This window comes from Cydia splendana, chromosome 16 (assembly GCF_910591565.1).
Source record: "Cydia splendana chromosome 16, ilCydSple1.2, whole genome shotgun sequence".
NCBI lineage: Eukaryota > Metazoa > Arthropoda > Insecta > Lepidoptera > Tortricidae > Cydia > Cydia splendana.
Genome location: NC_085975.1, coordinates 15,280,133 through 15,305,431, shown reverse-complemented (window position 1 = coordinate 15,305,431; position 25,299 = coordinate 15,280,133). Strand labels below are relative to the sequence as shown.

At 38.6% G+C, this 25,299-nt stretch overlaps 1 protein-coding gene across 1 annotated transcript in view; it reads right to left on the bottom strand.

The window, feature by feature from the left end:
* The window catches only part of LOC134798459 (sodium/potassium/calcium exchanger Nckx30C), a 104,562-nt gene extending 84,425 nt beyond the window's left edge, over positions 1 to 20,137 (bottom strand). The window contains exons 1-2 of the mRNA XM_063770899.1: positions 19,146 to 20,137; positions 4,055 to 4,078 (exon numbers count right to left, since the gene is read on the bottom strand). Of these exons, the coding sequence (XP_063626969.1) occupies positions 4,055 to 4,078; positions 19,146 to 19,853 (732 nt within the window). The 5' untranslated portion in view covers positions 19,854 to 20,137. The remainder of the gene's footprint in view (positions 1 to 4,054; positions 4,079 to 19,145) is intronic.
* Between the last annotated feature and the right edge of the window lie 5,162 nt (positions 20,138 to 25,299).

The following is a 25,299-nucleotide window of genomic DNA, read 5'->3' as shown; positions in this document are numbered from 1 at the left end:
TCACACGTCACGTCAATCACACGGCCTACCGCGAAACAAGAAAATCGAAATTTAGTTATCTAATCTCTCTATCACTCTTGCATATTCGAGCGATAAAGAGACAGATAACTAAATTTCGATTTTCGCGTTTACCGGTAGGCCCTATTGTTAACAAACCGCCTTGATGCATCCATGTAATATTTTTTGTCTGTGAAAACATGTCAAAAAACAGTTTAAGGCGCAGTATGTATAAGTTAGTCTATGAATTTACTGAGTCGGTAGTATTGCACTCTGGCGGCAGAACATTGCAGTAATATCCCCTATTATCGCAAATTTTCTAATAAACAAATAATAAAAGTCCCAAAGTGTGGTTACCCCACATTAAATACCTGTCATACCTATCACTGTTATTTTCTTTGACAAGTGACAATTACTAATCAAAACACGTTCACTTCATAAATACTGTGGCAGGTGATTGATAACCAAAGAGGAAAGTGTTCATTTGAAATTCATTAACCCTCTTTGTTAATCATTATGTTAGGTTAGGATCAAAGAGAATATAATCACTACGTTTTAAGAGACGCGACTTCCGCGACTGGAATCAGTTTTTGTCTGTCTGTGTGTGGGGCTGTGTGTGGTTCTCCAATCATTACCGTTATGTCAAAATCCTGCTACACCAAAATAAGGCTAAAAGTATCTAAAGCAATAGGCGGTCTTCATCTAATGGAAATTTCGCCATAAACTTTCTTTTTTTGCGATTTTCGCGTGCGTATCGATTGCCACATATTTCGCACTTAAACAACTTAAGTTTCCGGTGGCATTTAAACAAATTTATTGACTCACTCTATGTTCTTATCAATCTTATCATGTTTGACTGTTTTGGAAAATAATTAAAACAAAGCAATGTGGCTGACAGTTGACTTGACGTGAACTTGACAGATAAACAGCACTGACGTTTTACATATTTTGTTTGCTTGGCTATGGACCAGTCTCCAATCTCCATACAAAAGTTTTTTTGTTCCTGGTTGCGTCAGCCTGGTTAGGATAGCCATGTGAAGCCTAAAAAATAGGATAAATTAAAATACTTTTTATTATTTTAAAAGCATGAGAGTTAATTGAGGGGCTTAGTATAGGGAAGATGTGTGTAAAACATTGAATTCGAAGTCACCCTGTATTTTAATGGTGACTCAGCTCAGGTAAGAAAGCACATCAAATTTTATGAAGGCATCTCATAACAATCAGTCAGATTCATATAATATGTATTCTCATTTCTTATATTGACTTTTTTTTTCCTTTTGTGAGAATTTGATATGTTTTCTGAAAGAGCTACGTATTTGTATGATTTCATGTACAGTCACCTGCAATAATATGTTACTATTCGAAGGCAGCAAAAATATGTGACACGCTCTTATGGCTCTACAAATAAGATCGTGTCAGATATTTTTCCGGCCTTCGTTGTGTAACATATTATTGCAGGTGACTGTACATATGTTTTTATTTAATCAAATTTCTATAAAGTTATATACCTGCTGAGTATAATTGCATGAATTCTATAGTAATTTAAATTGTATTTTTCTTATTTACTCGTAATGCATGTTAATTATAAGATGTAATAATGTTTTGAAAAGATGTTTCCCGCCGAGTTTGTTGCCGGTCCCATATTGGGATACCCTCCTCCGGTTAAGGGGGGATTTAACAACCAGAAAGATAAAGATAAAGATAAACAATTTTTTATCTTTATCTTTAAAATTCTCTTCGAAAATAATTGGTTATCTATTAACTCACATTTATAGACGGGTCTAACGCGCGTATTCGCGTTAGACCCGTCTATAAATGTGAGTTAATATGTGTTCAAAACGCGAAAGTTTAAAATATTAAATTGGTTATCTACTTATCTCCGTCATAGGCAGCCCTGGTATCTACTTACCTCCGTCATATGGCGGTATAGCTGTCTCTTTTCCCCGGATAATTCACTCAGGCACTCGGGCGCTGAAGTGATTGTCAGAGTAATGTCATTTTGACTATATCATTTCGAGCTCAACGCGAAATATTGGTGTCTATTAGATTACTGAGAGTTTTTACCAACCGACGTTGCGTTATGAACATTGTCCGGGTTTTCGGGGGCAAAAACGTAGATACCAGTGTACGGATATGTCGTTCTTGTCTACGTGACAGCGTGATAAAACGGTATCCGTCACTTTCAATCGCGCTCTGTTAAAAAGTGACGGATGTTTTATCACGTGGATAAAGCCATCCATAATAGGCCTGCCGTGCTAGTGAATAATTAAATATCGACTCAAATGTGATTTCTAAATCATAATAACAAATGAGACACATCCTTGAAATAACATTAATAATTAAGATGGTTAATTATTATATTTGATACTAGCGACCCGCCCCGGCTTTGCACGGGCTAGCCCCCATTTGCAAGAGAGCTTTTTCAACGCGCGTTAAAAAAGCGCTTGAATCTGTCCGCACTCTAAATTCGATTTAACGACCAAGGCTTAAAGTCGAAAATCCAACAACGCTTGATAAAAAGCGCCACCGCTGTCGTGTGAAAAAAGACACATGTATCCATTTGTGTCATTCAAACGCTTTTTTAACGCGCGTTGTAAAAGCGTCCGTGGGAATGGGGGCTACACACGCGAACATACATACCTACACAGATCGAGACGCGGCGGGGGTCTTTGTTTTAAGTATAAAGTGTAGTGATAGTGATCTGCAAGCCTCTTTGACTTATCTCATTGACTCAAGTCAATGTTTTGGTTTACCCCTAGATTGTGATAGGTTTAATTAAGTAGGTAAGTGTGTAAAATGACTGGTTGACTCACTCGTTTATTTCCTTCGCTAGAGTTAGATTACAACAATATTACTTATTTTATTGTATTGAAGCTAAATACAACTCCACACATCTTAGTTCTCGTTAAAAAAGTGTTTTTCGCGTCACTTGCCTCAAAATACAATGTCTTTCTTTACAAACTTTTCAACAATTCCGTGTTCATTAATAATTCCGTCATTTCCAGATTCCTATTATCTTCAAATCCGAGTAAACATTCATCAAAATTTGCTGACGCTGCGCTCGCCGCCATCTTGAATGAGCATAGACAAGATGGCGGGAATTTAATTAAAAGCGTAACCTGTCAACGTTTTAATTTAGTAGCATGTTTTGGGTCGTTGTTTTCATTAAATAAATATCCTAAGATCCTGTTCGTACACGGTGTTACTGTCTTCGTAGTTGTGTTAGGGAGAAAACAGAGCAATTCATTATACAGACGTGAACCTTTCGGTTTCCAATAATATATAATTTAGATATAGCCATAAATTAATATACTAACACATATTTAAGCTTCTTAGGCAATTATAGAATAAGTCTTGTAGTAAACGATTTTTTATCCGCGAGTTTGTGAAAATAAAATTGAGTTTACCGAGGAATCTGAGTTGATAAACTCAATACTAAACATGAATCGTGGTCGTCGACTATATTCTTAAAGTGGAGTGGAGTGGAGTCAATACGGGACAATTTTTCGCCTATCTGATTAAATTGTCCGATCAAATCAGGCCGTGCGGACGCAAACGCCAATTTGGATCGCTGATTTCGATCGCCGATTATGACCAATACTACCGATAAAATGGAGGTGCAGACGCAAGAATATCAATTTGTGTCTTTAGTATGCATGCGTTTGGGGGCATTTTTGAATTTAAAGCGCTCAAATATCATCATAAAACTAAAATTGGTGATTAAATTGGAGATCGACGCCAATTTTTTTTTTCTGATAAATCGGTCGATTTCATCATCCCGTCTGGACTCCACTTTAGACACAGGCGTAGTCAGGGCGCGTCTGCCAAATCTTGACGCACCTTAAAGCCGTAACAGACTACCGCACCGCACCACGACCTTGGTGCAGTCAAAATATCTCTTTCTCACTCTAACCCGCCAAGGTCACCACCAAGGCGGTGCGGTGCGGTAGTCTGTTAAGGTTTATAAGCCAAAAATACGCCATGCAATGTACAAAGCAAAAGCAATAATGAAACGAAGAGGAAAGTGAATAGTGCTAGTTATAAGGCAATCACTCACCAAGGTTTGAGCGGCGGTCTGGTGCTGGAAAAACAGGCCCAAGTCAGTATAGCCAGTAAAGAAGGGACTTAAAAGGTGTCGGACCGTTTGTGCGACAAACGCAGCGTTAAACGCATTGCGTTTACGCAATCACAACCAATTTAACTTAATTAGTGCACTTAGAGCAGCCATTTTCAACCTTATTGCCTTGTAGCCGCAATATGAATTTGCTTAAAGCCGTAACACACTACCGCACCGCATCAAATAAGTCTTTCTCGCTCTCAATTATGGGTGCGGCGCACCGAGACCTTGGTGCGGTGCGGTAGTGTGTTACGGCTATTAAAGGTCACGTTCGGATTGTAAAGGCCTCTGTACACAATGGGCCAGCGCCGGCCAGTCCAAGGGACGTAGCCATGCGGTAGAATGAGATAGCAATATTACTTGCTTCCTGTAACGCATAAATGCGTCCCCCATACTGGCCCACGCTGGCCCATTGTGTACAGGGGCCTTAAGGCTATGTATCAATACCAGGATCACCGGGCGGGTCACCTAAAAAGCCCAGTGGGCCACAGGTTGAGCATGGCTGCCTTAGAGCGTTATAGAGATGACACTTGCGTTTGTCGCATGCGACTAAAGCTGCGTTAAACGCACAAACGGACCGACACCTTAACATTAGTCGAAGCACAGAGTGAGTACCTTTCATGACATGGAAACGCACAGAGAACTAGAGAAGCCTAGATCTACGGAACAGCGCATTATACGGACATTTACGCGATTGTGTGCGCGAGACAGCGCTATGCAGGTATATAGCGATGTCCCGCTCGCACACCGGAGCGGCGTGCGGACCCGAATCCAATGTGAAGACCGCCTTATAGGTGAAGTGCTATCCACAGACACTAATGTTAAGCCCCATGTTCACATTGGGCCAACCTTGACTGATCTAAAGGCTAGTCTAGACGGGACAATTTTACGAGCAATCTGATTAAATTCTATGGTGCCAACGCAAAAATTAAATGAAAGGACGTTGGCTCGCCTGTCCCACTATTAAATTTTGTACGTATAGATGTCGCAGGAAAATTGTAAGAATCCGCCGTTTACAAACGGCGTCGTCAATTTACAAACGGTTACAAAGAAAATAATTATTTGTGGAACACAAGTGATATAGTGAAGGTCTTATTAACAACTAGCGGCTTCGCACGGGTTAACAAATTATACACCTAAACCTTTCTCAAGAATCACTCTATTTATAGGTGAAAACCGCATAAAAATCCGTTCAGTAGTTTTTAAGTTTATCGCGAACAAACATACAAACACACATACAGACAGACGCGGCGGGGGACTTTGTTTTGTAAAGTGTAGTGATAGTTATTATCTGATTATAGAACTCTGTTCCGTTTGATTTTCGATATGCAATTTAAAATAAACAGAGAAACACTGCTTTAAAACCATTTTAGTTAAAAAGAAACATTTTGTTCTACACGAATTGCCGTTAAATTTATAAGGCAATTAGCAGCGGGAACGGTTTATAATTTGGGGCACTTTCGTTGCAGCGGTTTTGTGAAAACTAAGGCTATTATGGAGAAAATACGTGTACTTTGTTAACTAACAATAAAATTATGAACCTTTTTGCTAAAATATAAACCGATTTGATCACCAATTTTAGGTTTATGGTGATATTTAAGCCCTCTTAATTATAAAATGCCCTGAAACGAAAATACTAGCGTCACCAATGGCTATTCTTGCGACCGCGCCTCCATTTTAATATCGGTCATAATCGGCGAGCCAAATTGGCGTTTGCGTCCGCACGACCTGATTTGATCGGATAATTTAATCAGATTGGCGAAAAATCGTCCCGTTTGGACTGGGCTTTACAGATGGTCAGCTAAGATTGTTACTGTTGGAATATAATTTCAGTTCTAGGTAATGTTCGATCGAAGTTTGTGTTTCAGCCGGTTTCGGCATAACAATTTTTTCTGGCAAAGGTTCGTTTTCGGCAAAAAACTGCTGATCCTTTCGACAACGCTGAATTGAGGGTGCGTGGATTTGCCAACCCTTATTTTCAACTAGCGATCCGCCCCGGCTTCGCACGGGTTAACAAATGATACACAAGCCTTTCTCAAGAATCACTCTATCGATAGGTGAAAACCGCATGAAAATCCGTTCAGTAGTTTTTGAGTTTATCACGAACATACAAACACAGACAGACGCGGCGGGGGACTTTGTTGTTTGACCGGTATGTATGTGGGTATGCATGTGTGTATGTATGTTAATTTGTTCCCTCATAACTTCTAAAGTACCCACTCATTATAATTTTATAAGGTGTAGTGATGAACTGCAACATTGAAAAAGGGTTAGCTTATGTTATGAGCGATTAACTCGCTTGCACTCGGTGCAATTGGAATAACATTTGGGGGCGGAAGCGGCGGGTTTGCATACAAATTGCATGTCCGGTGCAGGCCTTCCGAGGACCACTGCACAATACACACTATATAATAATATGTACAAGGTAAAATGTGGTTAGAATTCATCTTAAACTGCATGCTATCCTAGACCCAGAAGCATATTTTGTTTTTGAATTTTGAACCCTTATTTTTTTACAAAATGAAAGTTCAAAATTCATTGTGGAATACAAAATAATTTTCACATGCCCTAAGGCCGCATGGGTCAATAATGTACACTTAATAATATCTACTGTACCATACGTTAGCGTGAATATGGAATAAACTTTAATTTCATTTCAAATTTCATTTCAAGGTGTATCAAAAATAGTGGGGATCCATTTAAGGGCATATTCGGTATAGTGAGATTCATAAGATTAGGAATAATTAGGAGAAAAAACATTTTAATGCATTTTTTTCCATGGGGCAGTTCGTCTTAGTCTGCCAATCTCTCCAAAAGTCAAAAATTTATCGTGTTAAATAAAAATTTCTATCACTTTTTCCTAATCACGATACCTACCGAACATTGTCCCCACTATTTTTGTTACATCCTGTATACAAATTTATTTACATATTTATTCCACAATCTATTTTGAACTTTTGTACAAAAATTTGGGTCTTAGGAGGTTATTGTGAAAACGGACTTATTAAGTTATTAACCTCGTGCCTATGTTACATATGATTCATTACCTCGATCCTTATCTATTCTAAATAACCAGTAGGTAATTTGTCTAAAACCGTTTAAAACTATTTGTGAATTGTAAAACATTGAATAATTTTACGGTTTAGACTCACTTGTTTTTAGTCACTCGCGCGACATGTTTCGGACTAAAAACAAGTGAGTCTAAACCGTAAAATTATTCAATGTTAGTATGTCTCACAACAGTTTAAAATGTTTAAATTCGATAATTGTAAAACAGTTTAATTGTTTAAATTCATCGTAACACGTGCTTATTTCTCATATCGTTACGTGCAAAATATGAGCCGCTATTGCTTAGGACTTAGGTTATGTTATAACATAACTGTTATATTATAAGGTAGGAAATTGCAGACAATCAAATTTAATACGTTTATTTTATATTATAATGAGTCTTATGAGCAATTTTCATTCTATTTATATTATCGATAGATATGAATGCTATTTATATTGATTGACCTGATTTTAAATTAGAATTCTTTCATACACACATACACAGGTACCTGAGGGCAATTTTATTTAAAGGGTCCCATTTTAGGGTTCCGTACCCAAAGGGTAAAACGGGACCCTATTACTAAGACTCCGCTGTCCGTCCGTCCGTCCGTCCGTCTGTCACCAGGCTGTATCTCACGAACCATGATAGCTAGACAGTTGAAATTTTCACAGATGATGTATTTCTATTGCCGCTATAACAACAAATTCTAAAAACAGAATAAAATTAAGATTTAAGTGGGGCTCCCATACAACAAACGTGATTTTTGACTAAAGTTAAGCAACGTCGGGCGGGGTCAGTACTTCCCAACAAACAATTAGGCGACACTTAGCACTTATTTTATCACCTAAAGACATATAACGGCTGGAGAATAGCTATATACTCTAAGCTTACAGGCTCTGGTGACATCAAGGTCTTTAAGAAGTCCATGTATAGCTTTAAGATCCACAGTAGCCGTTTTGGCCGCTATAATGGATCTTAAGCAGCTAGTGTTATAGCTCAAAGTGAATTCTACCACCTTAACATCTATATGAGTAATAAGCAGCTGCAATTTTCACTTAAGGTTCTAAACAGGCGATAAAAACTCTTTTATAGCTCCGTTACTCGCAATCGCTTCTTAACTCTCTTGTCTCACTTACAGTCGAAAAGAGAAGTTATGAGTCACTTTTATAGATCATGTAGTCGCAGACGGGCGTTATTCAATACCTTAGTACATCTTATAGTGTTATTAGAGTCTTACTTACAACCTAAGCCTATAGCGCCATGTTAATATGACCGATGAATCAATAAGCAAAACAAAAATTGTTAATTAGAACGTAAATACTTAATAAAAATCGATAATTTTACTCAATATAGACATAATGTTAGTATTGTTGTATTTAAAACCGGACTTCACGTATATTGTGTAATTTTGCGAAAATTAAATACGGTGGACCACAATTTAAAAAATATTATATTCAGATAAATATGCAAAGGATCAGAGGCCCTTTAAAATTTTGTTAGTAATACATATAGTTATTGACAGTGTAATTAATTTCGCCATCATAAATCCGCAGATAACACCGGCATCGGTGAACTAAAATAATTATTTGCTTTTATTTATCCGCCATTACATTTCACTTCAAGCTGTCACAGTGCAAGCTTACAAATAATAATACAAAATGGAAACATCTGCAACCAAAGCAGTCAGGGCTAAGGAAAAAATGTGCAATTACCTTCTTGAGTGTTACAAATATTGACTTTAAATGCTAATATACCATCTAAAGCTGAAAGTATCAACTATATAGCTCTACACTACTACTCAAACAGTTAGTAGTCGCTTATTTGGCACCCTTTTAAATCCTAAGTTGTTAATCAACGCTATTACAGCACTACTTTAGCGCTCTTCTACTAGAACAGTTTGTAGTCACCTATATGCAACCCATATAGCTCCTAAAGAATTAATTAACACTATTGTAGCTCCACTATACCGCTCTTATGTCTCTTTTTTTATCCCCTAACCCTACTGTAGCACTGTTATAAATCTTACGGTGATAAAATTTGTGCCCAATCCGGGGTTAAAACGGGGTTATAGCCGGCTATAACTCCTATTTTTAGAGTACTAACAACACCTAAAGAGTAAATAGGCGCTTATATAAATCTCTTGTAACCCTTAAATTTAGCGCCTAATGTTAGTTGGGTTGGATGGGTGACCGTTTTTTTTATTTGCCGTTTTTTGCATTATGGTACGGAACCCTTCGTGCGCGAGTCCGACTCGCACTTGCCCGGTTTTTTCATTTTGGGATTGTTCTATAAGAAACAACCCTACAAAAACCCTTATGGTGAAACTCTGTCCGTCTGTCATATCGCTAGAAAATGACTAGAAATATGTATCTTGAGAACTACTTACGCTTACGATTTGAAACAGATATAAACAAGGCATTTTGAGGAACAGTTCCTAAAACTTCTTCCTTGCGTTATCCCGGCATTTTGCCACGGCTCATGAGAGCCTGGGGTCCGCTTGACAACTAATCACATGATTTGACGTAGGCACTAGTTTTTACGAAAGCGACTGCCATCTGACCTTCCAACCCAGAGGGGAAACTAGGCCTTATTGGGATTAGTCCGGTTTCCTCACGATGTTTTCCTTCACCGAAAAGCAACTGGTAAATTCAAATGATATTTCGTACATAAGTTCCGAAAAACTCATTGGTACGAGCCGGGGTTTGAACCCGCGACCTCCGGATTCAGTTCTTTCGGAGGAACAGTTCCTAAAAATTAAAATAAAACATTGGAACTGAACAACGAAACGCCAAAAACAGATTAGAAAAGTAATTGTTTCGGAAGAGGCGGCCGTGCGGAACGGTCCCATGCTTTCCTCTTCGTTTATTTTCTTTCTGTTTGCTTTGGATAGAAAGTCTTTTTTTTTTACTTTTTTGGCTTTTTTGACTTTTTTGACGTAGAATTTGACCAAGCTAAAATGCTGCACAAACCTCACTTAATAGGGGGTATTACTGCAATGTTCTGCCGCCAGAGTGCATCACTAAGCTAGCTAGCGAACCATACTTTTTTTTGATAAGTTTTCACAGACAATAAAATATGACATTGATGCATCAAGGCGGTTTGTTAACAATAGGGCCTACCGGGAATCGCGAAAATCGAAATTTAGTTATCTGCCTCTTTATCGCTCGAATATGCAAGAGTGATAGAGAGGATAGATAACGTAATTTGGATTTTCTTGTTTCGCGATAGACCCCCAGATTGTGATGGATAGTGGTAGTGGCGCCCCCTACGCAGAGTTTTGCGTAATATTCCCTATTAAGTAACAGATGACAGGAACGCAGCCTTTGGTATGTTAGACACGGTAAACATATCTCACTGCTACGTATTGCTGTCGTCAGTAAAACCGATCGACCGATTTGATCACAGAAGAAATTGGCGTCAGTCTCCAATTTAATCATCAATTTTAATTTTATGGTGATATTTGAGCGCTCAAAATTAAAAAAAATGCCCCCAAATGCGAATACGATTAGATAGTCATAAATTGGTTTCTTGCGTCCGCACCTCCATTTTGATCGAAATCAGCGAGCCAAATAGGCGTTTACGTCCACACGGCCTGATTTGATCGGACAATTTAATCAGATTTGCGTAAAATTGTCCCGTCTGGACTCTACTTTAGTTAAACGGAATCTAGTAGTCTGGGGGCTTACCGCCAACCACGTTCCACGCGTTGCCTTCCTGTCACACTTACGTACGAATTTACAAGTGCGACAGAGAGACAAAACGTTGAACGTGGTTTGCGGTAGGTCCTCTGTACAAGAATGGGGCTCCACCACAATGATACTCCGTATTCTGTAGCCAACTATTTGTATACAGTAGGTACATTACCGCTTTCCGCGGTACCTTTTGTTCCGAAACCCGCCCAGCCCCTTTCAGCTGCGGTAGGGTGGCCACAGTGTGCTAATGAGCGAAGACTGAGCTTTACTATGATTATGAGATATCAATATTAATAAAGTTCCGTGAAAAAGTTGTAAAGTAAGCCTTTATTATTAATATTAGAAACGGGTCAATCGAGTTATTTAAGGAACTTAATTTATCGTGTAAAATATTTAAATGTGTAGCATGTAATCCATGCATACTAATTATAATATTATAAATGCGAAAGTGTGTCTGTCTGTTACCTCTTCACGCTTAAAACGCTGAACCGGTTTAGACAGAATGTACATAGGGTACTTTTTATCAATCGTCATCATCATTCCACGCAGACAAAGTCGCGGGCAGAAGTTAGTTATTTATAAATAAACGATAATTAAAAACTTACAAGTACCCGCTTTAAATCTTTAAAAGAAAACTAACTGCCAACCAAGGTTACTTCGATTTGTCCCATAAATTCCGTAAGCCTTGTCACTGCGGGCAAAAATGCACCTGGCTCGGTGCCAAAGTGCCGCGTTGTTTCAGTCTCAATAACAATGCCTTCCGATCGAGAGAGACGTAAGCGCCGTCGTTTTACTACTGAGTTACGTCCGGTATAGTGGGACAGGTCCGCTAGATTTATGCGTCGTGGTCACCCTACTAATTGGTGTTGTAATTATGACATAATTTGGAAGTTTTTTAAATTATGAATTACACAATTCATAATTTATAATGCATGTACATACAGCCGTATTCGAACAATGAGATACGTCAAATACTAGATATTGAAACTATATGATAATATCTAGTATTTGAATTTGAATACAGCTGATATTTTCCGTATTATTTGGTATTATTAACTGATATACTCGTCGATGTCACATACCTAATAAAGAAAATTAAATTTACCAGTGGCGGGGAACGAAAAAACCGGACAAGTGCGAGTCGGACTCACCCACCGAGGGTTCCGTACTACTTTAACTTATTTTAAATGGGTACATAAGTAAAACTATTTCAAAAAAAAAATTGTAGACGCACCGTAAAAGTATAAAACTTTGCCCTTCAACATAACTTTGCCCACCGCGTCACAGTTCAGTACAAGCGAAATAACTTAAAAGTAGTTACAGATACACTTTCATCACTTTCTTCAGAAAGTATAGGTATTGTAACTGCTATAAGTTCGCCTTTGTACAGTCGACGTCAAAGATATGTTTACATTTTTCGCCTTATTACAAAGGAGTAAGGTGCAAAAGTGTAAACATGTTTTTGGCGTCGACTGCACTAATGACGAATGTTATTTTTCCTGTTTTGTTTTGATTTTTGTACAATAAAGTGTTTTACTACTACCAAAAAGAATAGATAGTATAGAGGGGTCCTGTCATTGTAAATTTTGTAGTCACTGTAAATTTACTGCCATCTATCGACACACGACTAAAACTCAAAATGAAAACGTATAAAGTTATCAAAAAATGTATATATATGGATAAAATGATTTTATTATTTTTATATCATTTTGATCCATGTTCATTCACTGATATCTATGTGTTAAAATTGTTAAATATGAAACGGTGTCGTCACGCCATCTAGCCGAGGATAGGCTAAAGGTGTATGCGCCATCTATTCGAGAATGACTTTTACTTGAATTCCGAGGCACGTTTTTTCCTTAGACTTTATTCGTCTTATACGAAGTTACATTTGTCTTTACTACTACTACCCAACTGTTTAATTCACCTCATATTTAGGTAGGTACATTTCTACATATTTATTTCATTATCTGATACTACTACTACTACTTTTAAGTTATTTATATCTATACGTATTATTGAGCCATCCGGAGTTTGATATTTCAAAATAGCCCCATAAAATCTAAATAGCAAGACAATGGTGCGGACAACGCCGCGCAGGGCGCAAATACGGTGGTAATTAGCGGCGGTGTAAATCAGCCCTTATCGGCTAGTGATCCCTATCTCAACTGTAAAGATTTAGGTACGCGTTTACAAACAGTAACCGTTTGTACCTTTAAGGTTTACAAACTGTCAGTTAACAGTGTGGGCGATGACGGGGCGATTTGAAACTAGTGTTTTACCAAACCCGGATTTTTTGCCGAAACCGAAGGTTCCGGTTTTGCTCTAGTTTCGGTCGAAACCGAATCTTATCAAAGGTTGAATAATTTTACGGTTTAGACTCACTTGTTTTTAGTCACTCGCGCGACTTGTTTCAGAGAGCCTAGGTCTCCTTTCTCAAGCACTAACAGTGCGAGCAGCGTTCACGACGGCCATGTATCGCGTACTGGCTCGCACTGTTAGTGCTTGAGAAAGGAGACCTAGGCTCTCCGAAACATGTCGCGCGAGTGACTAAATCAAGTGAGTCTAAACCGTAAAATTATTCAATGTTAATATGTCACAACAGTTTAAATTCGATTATCAAAGGTTGTTGGAAGGGATCGCTCTTTAACGATAAGACCGCCTGTTGTCTAAATCTATCTTATATCAGTTGTTATTCTTTAAGCTGTATCTTTTACTGAGGTGTGCCAATAAAGAGTATTCTATGCACAGTCGGCAGCAGAAGTTGCTAAGCGGGCGTGGTGTTCAAAATGATCATGACGCGGCTTTATTGTTAAGAGAATAAGAGCGTGTCAAGGTAATTTTGAACACCTCACCCGCTTAGCAACTTTTGCTGCTGACTGTATGTATGTTTGATATGTGTAATAAACTAATAAGTAGTACAATCGCTCGCGCTTATTAGTGCAAGGTCGTGACATAACAATTTAAAAAAATAAGCAAATTTTATTGTATAACTGAATATCTCTTGTGTTTCACGCCCGCGTAGACGTTCGTAGCACTCCGTAGAAGGTCTACGCCGTAGCGGACCGGCGTAGCGTGCGCCCTCAAATTGCAGCGGCCTTGTGCACTAAACGGTTTATGTGCATACTTGTGCACGGTTGCGTGGAAATTCCATATATTTCATACAAGATTGGTTACGTTTAATTAACTTTATATTATAATAAATAAGGTAAGTACAAGATCTCGCTATTTATTTATTTTTTATTCCGTACCAGTGCCAATGGCACCCTGTTTATTATATACTAATATTATTTGAAATTGGTCGGCTTGAAAATAGCCTCCTTTGATTTATGATTGATAGACAATGTTTTCCATGTATCTAACTATATTGCCGCTGTAACAACGAATAATAAAACTGAAATTAAATTAAATACCACAAATTAATTTTTTGAGCGTTTATACTGTCTATCTCTTTATCTACCTATACCTTACTTCATTTCTGCTTCGCCCTATAGTTGACTGGTAGAGAATGCCTAGAGGCATTAAGTCCGCCTGTTGTACTTCTTTTGTGTGCAAGTTTGAAATAAATCTCTCACGAAGACAGTTACATTTTTACATTTTATTTGTGTAGCTACTATCTGAACTAAAAGTACAAATATGTACAACTAGTAGTGTACAGTCATTGTATAAATATGGGTGCACAAATCATCTCAATGTTCCATACAGGGCTCGGAACCGGTATTGAAATACCTGTTAATATCGTTCCAAAATCGTTATATTATTTCGTTCATTAAAAAACCGGTTAATTGATGGAACGCGAACTAAAAAATTACGTTCTCTCTCCTAACCGGTAAGAAGAGGGAACGGAACTTTATGGTTCGCAGGGAACGATATAATACCGGTTAATCTTGGCTTTCGGAGACTCTCGGTTAAACTCGTGGTCATACTTGAAAGAGATAGCAATACTTACTCGTTCTATCTCGCTTCGATATTTTCAATTTAACCGGTTAATTTCGTTCCACAAAAACGGAAAGCGAACGAATTAGGCATAAATCAGTATCTTAATAGAACAGTTGTTTAACCGGTAACCGCAAACGGAAACGAAATCCTTTTCGTTCCCGGGTGAATGAACGAAACCGGTTTGAAAAATAAAACGGTTTCCGAGCCCTGGTTCCATAGCTCTTATGTATGCAAAATAAGAACTATGGGACATATTTTTAAGTTAGTGTTCTACACCCATATTTTTACACTTGACTGTACTAGAACAAGCCCTAACCCTATTTCCTCAACACGATTACATCAAACCATAAACTTTAACCCACTTCCATCAATGCCCAACAGAGTTGCTAATACTAATCGTACGCAATATCATCTTTCCCGTACAAAACTACTTAAATTCACACAATTTGCCATGCTACAATCAACTTAAAAGCTCAACAAATAACGCTTACTTTGAAACGGAAATGTTGGTAGTTAGTTCATTTTTGAAGCCAACTGATACAAAGACTAAAAAGACGTAACACACATACTTCTGCCATGCAAAAATGAACGTAAACATTTAATTAATAAAGTTAACTTTTGAATGGCGGTTATGTTGCGTTCGATTAGAAATATAAGGATGTGCTCCGCACGTGATGCACGCGAGCGTTACGTAAGTGCGTCGTCGCCATGACAACGGGCTTCAAACAGCCACAGATAATTATCAATGACCATAGACAAATCTGAGATTTAATTTTTGGTTCAACTTTTTTATTCGGCCGATATGTTCAGCCATATCCCTGTTTCAGTACGCTGATAGAGTTAGACCAAGAAAAGTCTGCAGAGTACAGCACCACGCAGTTCCAGTGTTATATTTTTTTTAATAGCCTATGTTTGTGTCCCACTGCTGGGCAAAGGCCTCCCCTCTCCCTTTCCAATCCTCCCTGTACTGAGCAAGATCCCGCCAATCCCGCTAGAATGCATCCAAGTCGTCCCGCCATCTCTTTCTCGGGCTGCCTCTGCCTCGACTACCCTGGGAATGCCAGCTAGTGGCTATTTTGGCCCATCTGTCATCATGCATCCGGCAGACATGTCCAGCCCAGTCCCTCTTTAGCCTGGCGGTCTTCACCCCAACATCAACGAGTCGGGTTTCGGAGCGAAGCTTTGTGTTCCTCACCCTGTCAGATCTTTGGACAACCAGGATACTTTGCTCCATTGCCCTTTGGCAAACCTTGAGCCGGGATTTTTGCGCCTCAGTTAGAGATCGACTATCATTCGCGCGGTCCTCTCGCTCGCACTAATACATGTGCAGACAAATCTGAGCGAAATGAACGCGCGAATGACAGTTAACAGGGCCTAGCCAATTCAATCGATTGCGCCGTAGCAAACTATGACGGAGGACCGTTGTTCTCTTAAATACAAAATGAAACTAGCCGACTGTTCTATAAGGCTTGCTTGGTCTGTTAAAAAATGCGAATTGGCTACGGTACGACCCTGACGAATGCATTATGCATTATGTGAGTAAATTGCAGAAGATTTGTACATAGTTAAGCACCTGTAATTAGTCTAAAGTTAATTGATTCCATTGTGTTACGAACGACAGTTAAGCCATTTCTATTTAAGTTAGATGCATGAAAGTGTGTTAGCGTATGCTATAGACTTGTACAATAAATACAATACAATTTATATAGTTAATTTTCGTAACACAAATGAATCAATTAAGTTAAGACTAATCACAGCTTCTTAACTGCGCTTAATTACATACAATTTTTGACGTGATAACGTCTTATAAATCGATGAACACCGGTAGTATGCACGAAAAAGCCTACCTACCTAACCCTTATACTATACCTAAGAACTTATGTAAAAAGTAATGAAATAAACGCATTTGTATTTGTATTTGAAAAAGTGTCACGTTGTGGACAGATCTCCATGGTAACGTTGTGGACAGATCTTCATGGTAACGTTACGTAATGTAATGGTAATGTTTTCTTATGACGTTGTCACGCATAATTACCGTCCGTAAACCGACTTTACAGACAACCATACCTATTTGTTTCTTTGCAATTCACTCATGTTATGAAGATATCTAGATCTTGGGTACTTAGGGTTTTCTACAGACGTAGACTAAACAAGTCATTAGACTCATTAGCTCTGTCTATTTACATAGACTATGGGGTAGATTTAATTTGTTACATAGACCAAAGACATATGTAACTTCGTATAAGACGAATAAAGTCTAAGGAACAAACGTGCCTCGGAATTCAAGTAAAAGTCATTCTCGAATAGATGGCGCACACACCTTTAGCCTATCCTCGGCTAGATGGCGTGACGACACCGTTTCATATTTAACAATTTAACACATAGATATCAGTGAATGAACATGGATCAAAATGATATAAAAATAATAAAATCATTTATCCATATATATACATTTTTTGATAACTTTATACGTTTTCATTTTGAGTTTTAGTCGTGTGTCGATAGATGGCAGTAAATTTACAGTGACTACAAAATTTACAATGACAGGACCCCTCTATACTATCTATTCTTTTTGCATAGACTATGGGCAGATTTTGCATTGAGGGTTGTCACTTAACGATTGTGTTTAAATTTTAGTGCGTTTCGTTGGACAAAATCTCTTTTACAGTACAAATGGCACTACTTTACCACACTAGTGCGGTAATTAGCACTTTACGTGCCTATATCGAAAATTGGAAGGGCCATATGTACTGTAAAACGTTGTACGATACACGTGTGAATAGGTAATTCGATACTCGTGTCGATTTAAAACACTCCCTTCGGTTGTGTTTTAATTTATCGCCACTCGTTGCGGATTTCCTACTTTTCGCACATGTATCGTATAATTTACCTACTTACAATAGATATTCAATTTTGCAATGGAATCTCACCCCACAAATTGTAGAGCAATGCTTTACTAATACTATTCAGTAGGATGTGGACTCCTTTATTTATATTTAACTAGAAAACACATTCGTTTAAGATGTAACTAACCTTGAAAATGCAGTTATATGTACCTAACATTTTATCGGATCCACGTAACTCAGGGCAAAACTCAATTAGGGTAAGCGTAATAGTGCTCGACATGCTAATGGCCAATAGATGACACCTTGCTGTCACCTCTATTGACAATGACTTAAGTTTCAAGATGACATGTACTGGGACCGCGTCGAGCACCAGTACGTTTACCTTATAAATAAATTAAATTATGACTTTAGTTTTACAAAGTTACAGTTTAAATTTTCGTTCTGTCTTCTAGAAATGTCTCAATAAAGTCGATAACGTTATCTTAAGTACGGAAATTTTACGATTTACCGCCTCTTGTACAATCAAAGGATTTAATTTGCGACCCATTTTGTACCTTGTCACGGTGACAATCAATATGTATATGAAAGTCGCTAGAGACCTCATACTATTGAATTGTCACTGTGACACGGTACAAAATGGGTCCAAAAAAATTTTTTTTGAATGTACAACACCATTTTAGTAACCACTTAACTATAGTCCAATATTTACTACAACTATGCTCCAAAAGTTCAATCCGTAAGTATCAATAATCCTTTTAGTTCTGCCCGAGTTTTTTAAATAACAATTAGGTACACCTAAACGAAGATATTCGAGTTAGATCTGGACCATAGTCGGACGATTTTAGACTATAATTGAGTGATTTTACGGTACCCTATATTTTTTTGTGGAAAGTGAATAACAATCTTAGGGGTCATCCATTAATTACGTCACACGTTTAGGGGGAGGGAGGGGGTCAAGAAAATGTGACATATTGTGACATGGGGGAGGGGGGAGACACAAACTTTGTGACGTCACTTTAACGTCATCAGTAACCGATTTTTTTTTTTAAATTATTTTATTCGCTGTACATTTAAATAATAAGTTTTTAAAACGATAATCGTTTTTATTCTTTTAATTTTCTTTCCTAAGCAGTTTTGGGTTATAAAATTACTAATATTTATATCGTCAAAAATATTTTGATAAAATATTAATAATACTTAGGTACTTACTTAATTCGATTTGGCGATTTCGTAGAAAAAATGTGACGTCACACTAGGGGGGAGGGGTTTGCCAAATGTGACCAAATGTGACAAAGGGGGGGGGGGGGAGGGGTCAAAAAACCTAGAAATTCGTGTGACGTAATTAATGGATGACCCCTTATAGATCAGCATTCTGTTACCACCAAAATCAGAACAGTTGAAACACGTAAACGAAGCGTAACTTTGCGTTGCGTGTTTCACTTGTTTATAAAATCTGCGACAGAGTACCTAGTAGTAAACTATGCATGCGTAGCGGGCGAGCTCACCGTGGGCATCAGCTGATCCGTGCTGCGGACGCGCGTCACCTTGTTCTTGTAGACGACCTTCTTCACGGCGCGCTCCACCTGCTGGTTCCACCGCATGAACATCACGTACGCGCCGTACAGCGAGAACAGCACCAGCGCCTCCTGCCAGTAGATCAGGCTGTCCCGGAAACAGTATATCAACACCAGCAAACTGATCGAGTAGAAGCTGCAGTCGCGGAACAGCGGCCACCAGGTCAGAGTCAACGTCGTGCGGGAGAACAACGCGCACGCACCGATCACGAACAGGATGTTGAACACGGCCGAGCCCACGATCGTCCCGATCCCTACGTCGTCGAACGAGACGAACACCCCGATCACGGAGGTGAACAGCTCCGGGGCCGAGCCGCCCGCCGCCATAAACGTGGCCCCGGCCACGTCGTCCCTGATCGCCAGGCGTTCTATGATCACGTCCAGCGACGGGACGAAGAATTCGTCGCAGACTATAGCCAGCGCGACGAACATGTAGCCCATGCCGAGCACGTGCAGGAGGACAGCCCCGGAGCGCCGCTGCTCCTCCGTGAAGAGATCGGTGGGGAACAGAGGGGCTTTCTCCTCGGGCTCGGTGGGCTGGGGCTCGTACGCGGACGAGGTGTCATAGTCGAGGATGGTGGTGTTGGGCTCGCCGGCCCGCGCGGCCGCCAGCAGAGCGAGCAGCAGCGCGCCACCCATGGCCGTGGGGCGCCGCGCGCGACTGCCGCTCGCCGCCCCGCCCGGCCGCTCGATAGCGCCGCACTGCGCCGCGCCGCCGCCGCCGCCGCCGGCGCCCTGTCCCCGGGCGAGCACAACCAAACGTAAACTTGTCACATCACAGATACATTGTTACGGATGATAGATAAACACTTTATTAATCCATAACGTGTAGCTCTCAGCTCTATTATCGTTTCATTGATTTATAGTTACGTAGTTAGATTTCGACGAGTTTCGCTTAGCTCAATAAACGTGATGTGAATTAGTGCTTACTATCTACCTCGTTTTAGGATAATATAAGTAGCAATTAGTGCGTGAAATTTGTATTAAATATCACCACTACAATGTTTTACCTAATAAAAAGATAATAAAGAGGTCAAACTTAGAACAAATGTAGGTACTAAACTATAACTGGCGATAATTTGGAGGAAAACTAACGTGGGTTTACCGTAATCTGTTGCAAGTAGGTAAGAGGCTACTCATTTCATTGTGACCAAAAAGAATAGATAGTATAGAGGGGTCCTGTCATTGTAAATGTTGTAGTCACTGTAAATTTACTGCCATCTATCGACACACGACTAAAACTCAAAATGAAAACGTATATATAAAGTTATCAAAAAATGTATATATATGGATAAATGATTTTATTATTTTTATATCATTTTGATCCATGTTCATTCACTGATATCTATGTGTTAAAATTGTTAAATATGAAACGGTGTCGTCACGCCATCTAGCCGAGGATAGGCTAAAGGTGTGTGCGCCATCTATTCGAGAATGACTTTTGCTTGAATTCCGAGGCACGTTTTTTCCTTACGCTTTATTCGTCTTATTATATGAGCTTGTCTGTCTGTGACACCGCAGCTTTTAAACGGATGTACCGATTTGGATCCGGTTGTAAGTAGGATGTTTTTAGTGGTGGTTCTAAGACATACTTGTCATACTTTATCAAAATGGGTTGATCCGTTTCATCAAAGAGAATATAATCACTACGTGTTTCATTACGTCGGGGGTTTTCGAAAATTGTAATTTATCAAAAACTTTTATATTATCCGAAACTTGATATAAGTACCTAAACTAGTGTTGTGAATAACGCTCATTTCGAGGATTAAAGACTTAAGGCTTAACGCCTCAAAGGCGGCAAAGACGATTTCACATCCATACGCGTAAAATAAATAAATACAATTCTCAAATATACTCGAGTCTTCAAGACTTACGAGTCTTGACGGCTCGAGTCTTTAAGCCTAAAAATAAGTTTTTGGCAAAAATTTCATTTTTGGTACAAGCTTTTATCGCCGACTGTACTTTTTTTTCCACAGGCAACTAACACTCATCGAGACAATTCTAAAAACCCCAAACACAATTAGGTTTCGTTGTTTTATCACAGAGTTCCTATGGCCACCTCCGGTCTCCATCATCAGATCAGCTCGATGACACCATAATATTGCATTGTCACCCGACTTACGTATGTATGCAAAATTTCAGCTCAATCGGAAACCGGCAAGTGGATCAAATTTAACTTGCAAGATTTGATTACACACGGACAGACAGACAGACAGACAACGGTCAGGTGAAACTAAATAAAATCTTGTAATAAGCGTTATTCACAATACTAACCTAAACTGTTGAGTAGGTTAGGTATGGTTAAGGGTAAGTACAGTCACCTGCAATAATATGTCACTCATCGAAGGGCGCAAAACGGCCTTCGTTGTGTAAGATATTATTGCAGGTGACTGTACCTAAATAAAAAAACCGGGCAAGTGCGAGTCGGACTCGCGCACGAAGGGTTCCGTACCATAATGCAAAAAACGGCAAAAAAAAACGGTCACCCATCCAAGTCAAGTCAAAAATCAAGTTTGTTGTATGGGAGCCCCACTTAAATCTTTATTTTATTCTGTTTTTAGTATTTGTTGTTATAGCGGCAACAAAAATACATCATCTGTGAAAATTTCAACTGTCTAGCTATCACGGTTCGTGGGATACAGCCTGGTGACAGACGGACGGACGGACGGACAGCGGAGTCTTAGTAATAGGGTCCCGTTTTACCCTTTGGGTACGGAACCCTAAAAAATTACGCGCTTCTCTCCCCAACTGACGGTTTCACTCATCTACCCCTTCAACAAAGCTACGAATACTTACAGTCGCCATCAGATATATCGGAGCGGCCAAGGTGGTCACATCACAAATATCTGAACATTCTATTGTCAGGGCCGTAGAGTGCGTGTCCAGATATTTTTGAGCACCTCGGGCGCTCCGATATACAGGGTGGAAACATAAGTCGGGCCCTGGAGGGAAACTACCTTAAATCCTTAAGCTGGCTCATTTTACTTAAAGGAGACATTCCTTTATTTTTAAAAAGAAACAAAACTGCATTCAAAGATTTTCTAAAATTCGCTTGCCTCGCCCGGGACTCGAACCGACTAAAAATTCCAAAAAATAAAAACTCGCTATTTTATTCTACTAGTCGATACAGTTAATGTTAATGATAACATTTCTCCAAGAAACATTAGATCTTGGAGATTGGTGAGACGGTTGCAGTTGGTTAGAAATTAAGGACTGCGTTGCCTGCGTCTAATTTGTATTACCTACTTATGTTATGTTATGTGTATACTTTTTTTTTTTTGTTAGCCTGGTTAAGTGTCCCACTGCTGGGCAAAGGCCTCCCCTCGCTCCCTCCACTCAACCCTGTCTTTTGTAGTTTCCCGCCAATCCAGACAAAAAGGAGATGGCGGGACGACTTGGACGTATTTTGTCTGGATGTGTATACTTATTTACATTAAATGCTTACTTAGAGTGAGACTAAGCTAACTCGGCAGTGATTTTTATAGCACAGACTATGCAAGTGTTATTTTGAACGCCAATCATTGACATAGATATCTAGGGACTGGCTTTACGGACAATAATAATGAGGCATGACAGGGGCCAGTACAGCGGTGTGACACCGGTATATACAACGCGATTGGTTGATGAGTTCGCATGACGCGCGCGATTGGTTGATGAGTTCGCATCACGCGCGCTATTGGTCGCAACTAGTTGCGTTAGACTGCATGATTGGCTGGAATTCGTGAGTCACACCGCTAAACTAGTACCATTTTTAGTGCCCGTAAGGCCAGTCGCGGGCCAGTCCATATAGTTCGTTTTTTTTAGCATTAGAAAGAACTTGAAAGAAGGTAAGCGATCTTGACATGTCTTATAATTGAAAAAACGCTTTTTAAAAATCAATAACTATTACTTATGAAAGCAGAAGAACATAAATGATCGTATTAGATTCATCATTGTTACATATATGCCGTAACTTATTTTTAAAATGTGTTTTTCAATTAAAAAATGCCGCCAGCATCCTTGGTACAATGCCTCAAAGGGCCTATTTTAGATTTAAGCTAGTTATTAATTTCGTTTAGTAGTACCACTGTATATATATTGTATGTAAATAAATTTTTTTTATCCATTAAAAGACACATCAAGATTGTTTACCTTATTTCTAATGCTAAAAAAAACGAACTATAGTTATCACGCGGCTACTGCATATGATAACTAAAATAGGTAACATGATTCTAATAATATAATTCTTATCTGGTGTCAGTGGACGTTCGAATTGGCCTGCTACTTAGTCACAATCAAGGACATATGTAACTTCGTATAATAGACCAGCGGTGGAACAAAAATGGGTTTTGATAACATTAAAGTTTTTTCTTTTTTGATATGTTATTGCATGCATGTTAAATAACATTTATGTAAAATATTAGAAAATTATAGGTGGAGCGTTCGGCCATATTTAAATATTTCAATTTTGCTAAATAACTATGTAAATATAAAATTAAAGTTACAAAAAACTGTAACATGTTCAATAACATTTTAATTTATTCACAATATTCGGTTTTTAGAAATCTGGAACAGCTGCTTTCTGGTGAACGTAAAAACACGAATTACTTTGTCAATAAAGAATTAAAGTAGCTGATATTGTAAAATTACGATATTATCTATCAACTTAGTATACTTGTAAAAAATTAGAAATGTAGACAATGTGCTTGTCTAGATATTGATTTCTGGTTAAGCAGTATAGCCAATATTGAATTAAAGTTTGTAGAGTTAATATTACACGGTCATAATAAAGATCTTAGTTCCCACACAAAATATTAGAAATATAAAATCACGGCGACACTAAATACTGATACGTAAGTATGCATTCCGCGCTTATATTGAGTTACATTTCAAACGCGCGGCGTTTTCGCGCGCCGCGCCGTGCGCCGTGGCAGGAGGCAGCGATCGACGGTGGCGGGCTAGCGATTAGCGCGGTGCCCGTAAAAAATACGCAAAACGTTTATAAAATTATTATCAATGGTAAATAGTTATATTGTTAATAGTAGGTACACTAATGGAAACTTACCTACACTTATTTATTTCTATATGTACTAGGGATTGCCCGCGGTTTGGTTTACGTAGAATTCGTTATCGTGTTAAGTATAGAAATAATAGATACATTTGAAAATTATTTTAGGTGCATTGTCATACAGATAACCACCCTTGTTAAAGTATTCTTCAAATTCAATAGACAGGTGTCATTTCAATATAATTTTGCGTAATTTGGCGCTTTTAGGTTATAAATGACTAGCGACATATATTTTTTGTTTAAGAGCGATATCCGATATATATATCTCCCATAATATTTACTTTATCATTTAAATCAATTTCAAACTAACGTTATTCAATATTTATCATTTTAAAGTCAATTTTACCAACCAACTGAGCTTTACGAGTATACCTACGGAAACAACTCAAAATGTGCATCAAATTAAATGCCACTCTTCTTATCCGTTTCGAACAATCAAGAGGGCCTTAATACGAGCTGATGTAGTGAAAATTTTATTTAACTCTCGTCCCTTGAAACCTTCACTACGCTCGAGGTTCAACTTTACGAACCACTCGCTACGCTTGTGGTTCAATTTTAGAATGTTTCGCTTGTTTGGGTATCAATATTAGCATGATTAATCAACAAATTTTCCCCTTGTAAAACAAATAAATAAGGTAGGTGAGGTGCAGGCATATGAGGCCCGGCGGGTAACAAGGCCCAGCATTCAAAAATAGCAGTTGCTCCCTATTATTCTGAATTTGTACTTGTTGCTAAGAAGATCCACTGTCAGTGCAGGTAAAAAGGTCCAGTCCCGGGCCTTATTGAACGTATGAGATGAAATAATAGATTAAAATATTTTTAGATAATTTTGAATATTTTTAATCTCTCATTAATAAGGCCGATTTGAAGAAACTTCTATGAAATTATGACTTATAAATAACACCTTCACTGCGTGGGCTGTCCAAATCGCTGCAGACTTTTCTTGGTCTAACTCTAATAATTTTTCACTTGCTTTATTGACCTAAAGACGTTTTAAAGAATCAAAAAGTCTAATAACATTTAGACACTTATACTTTT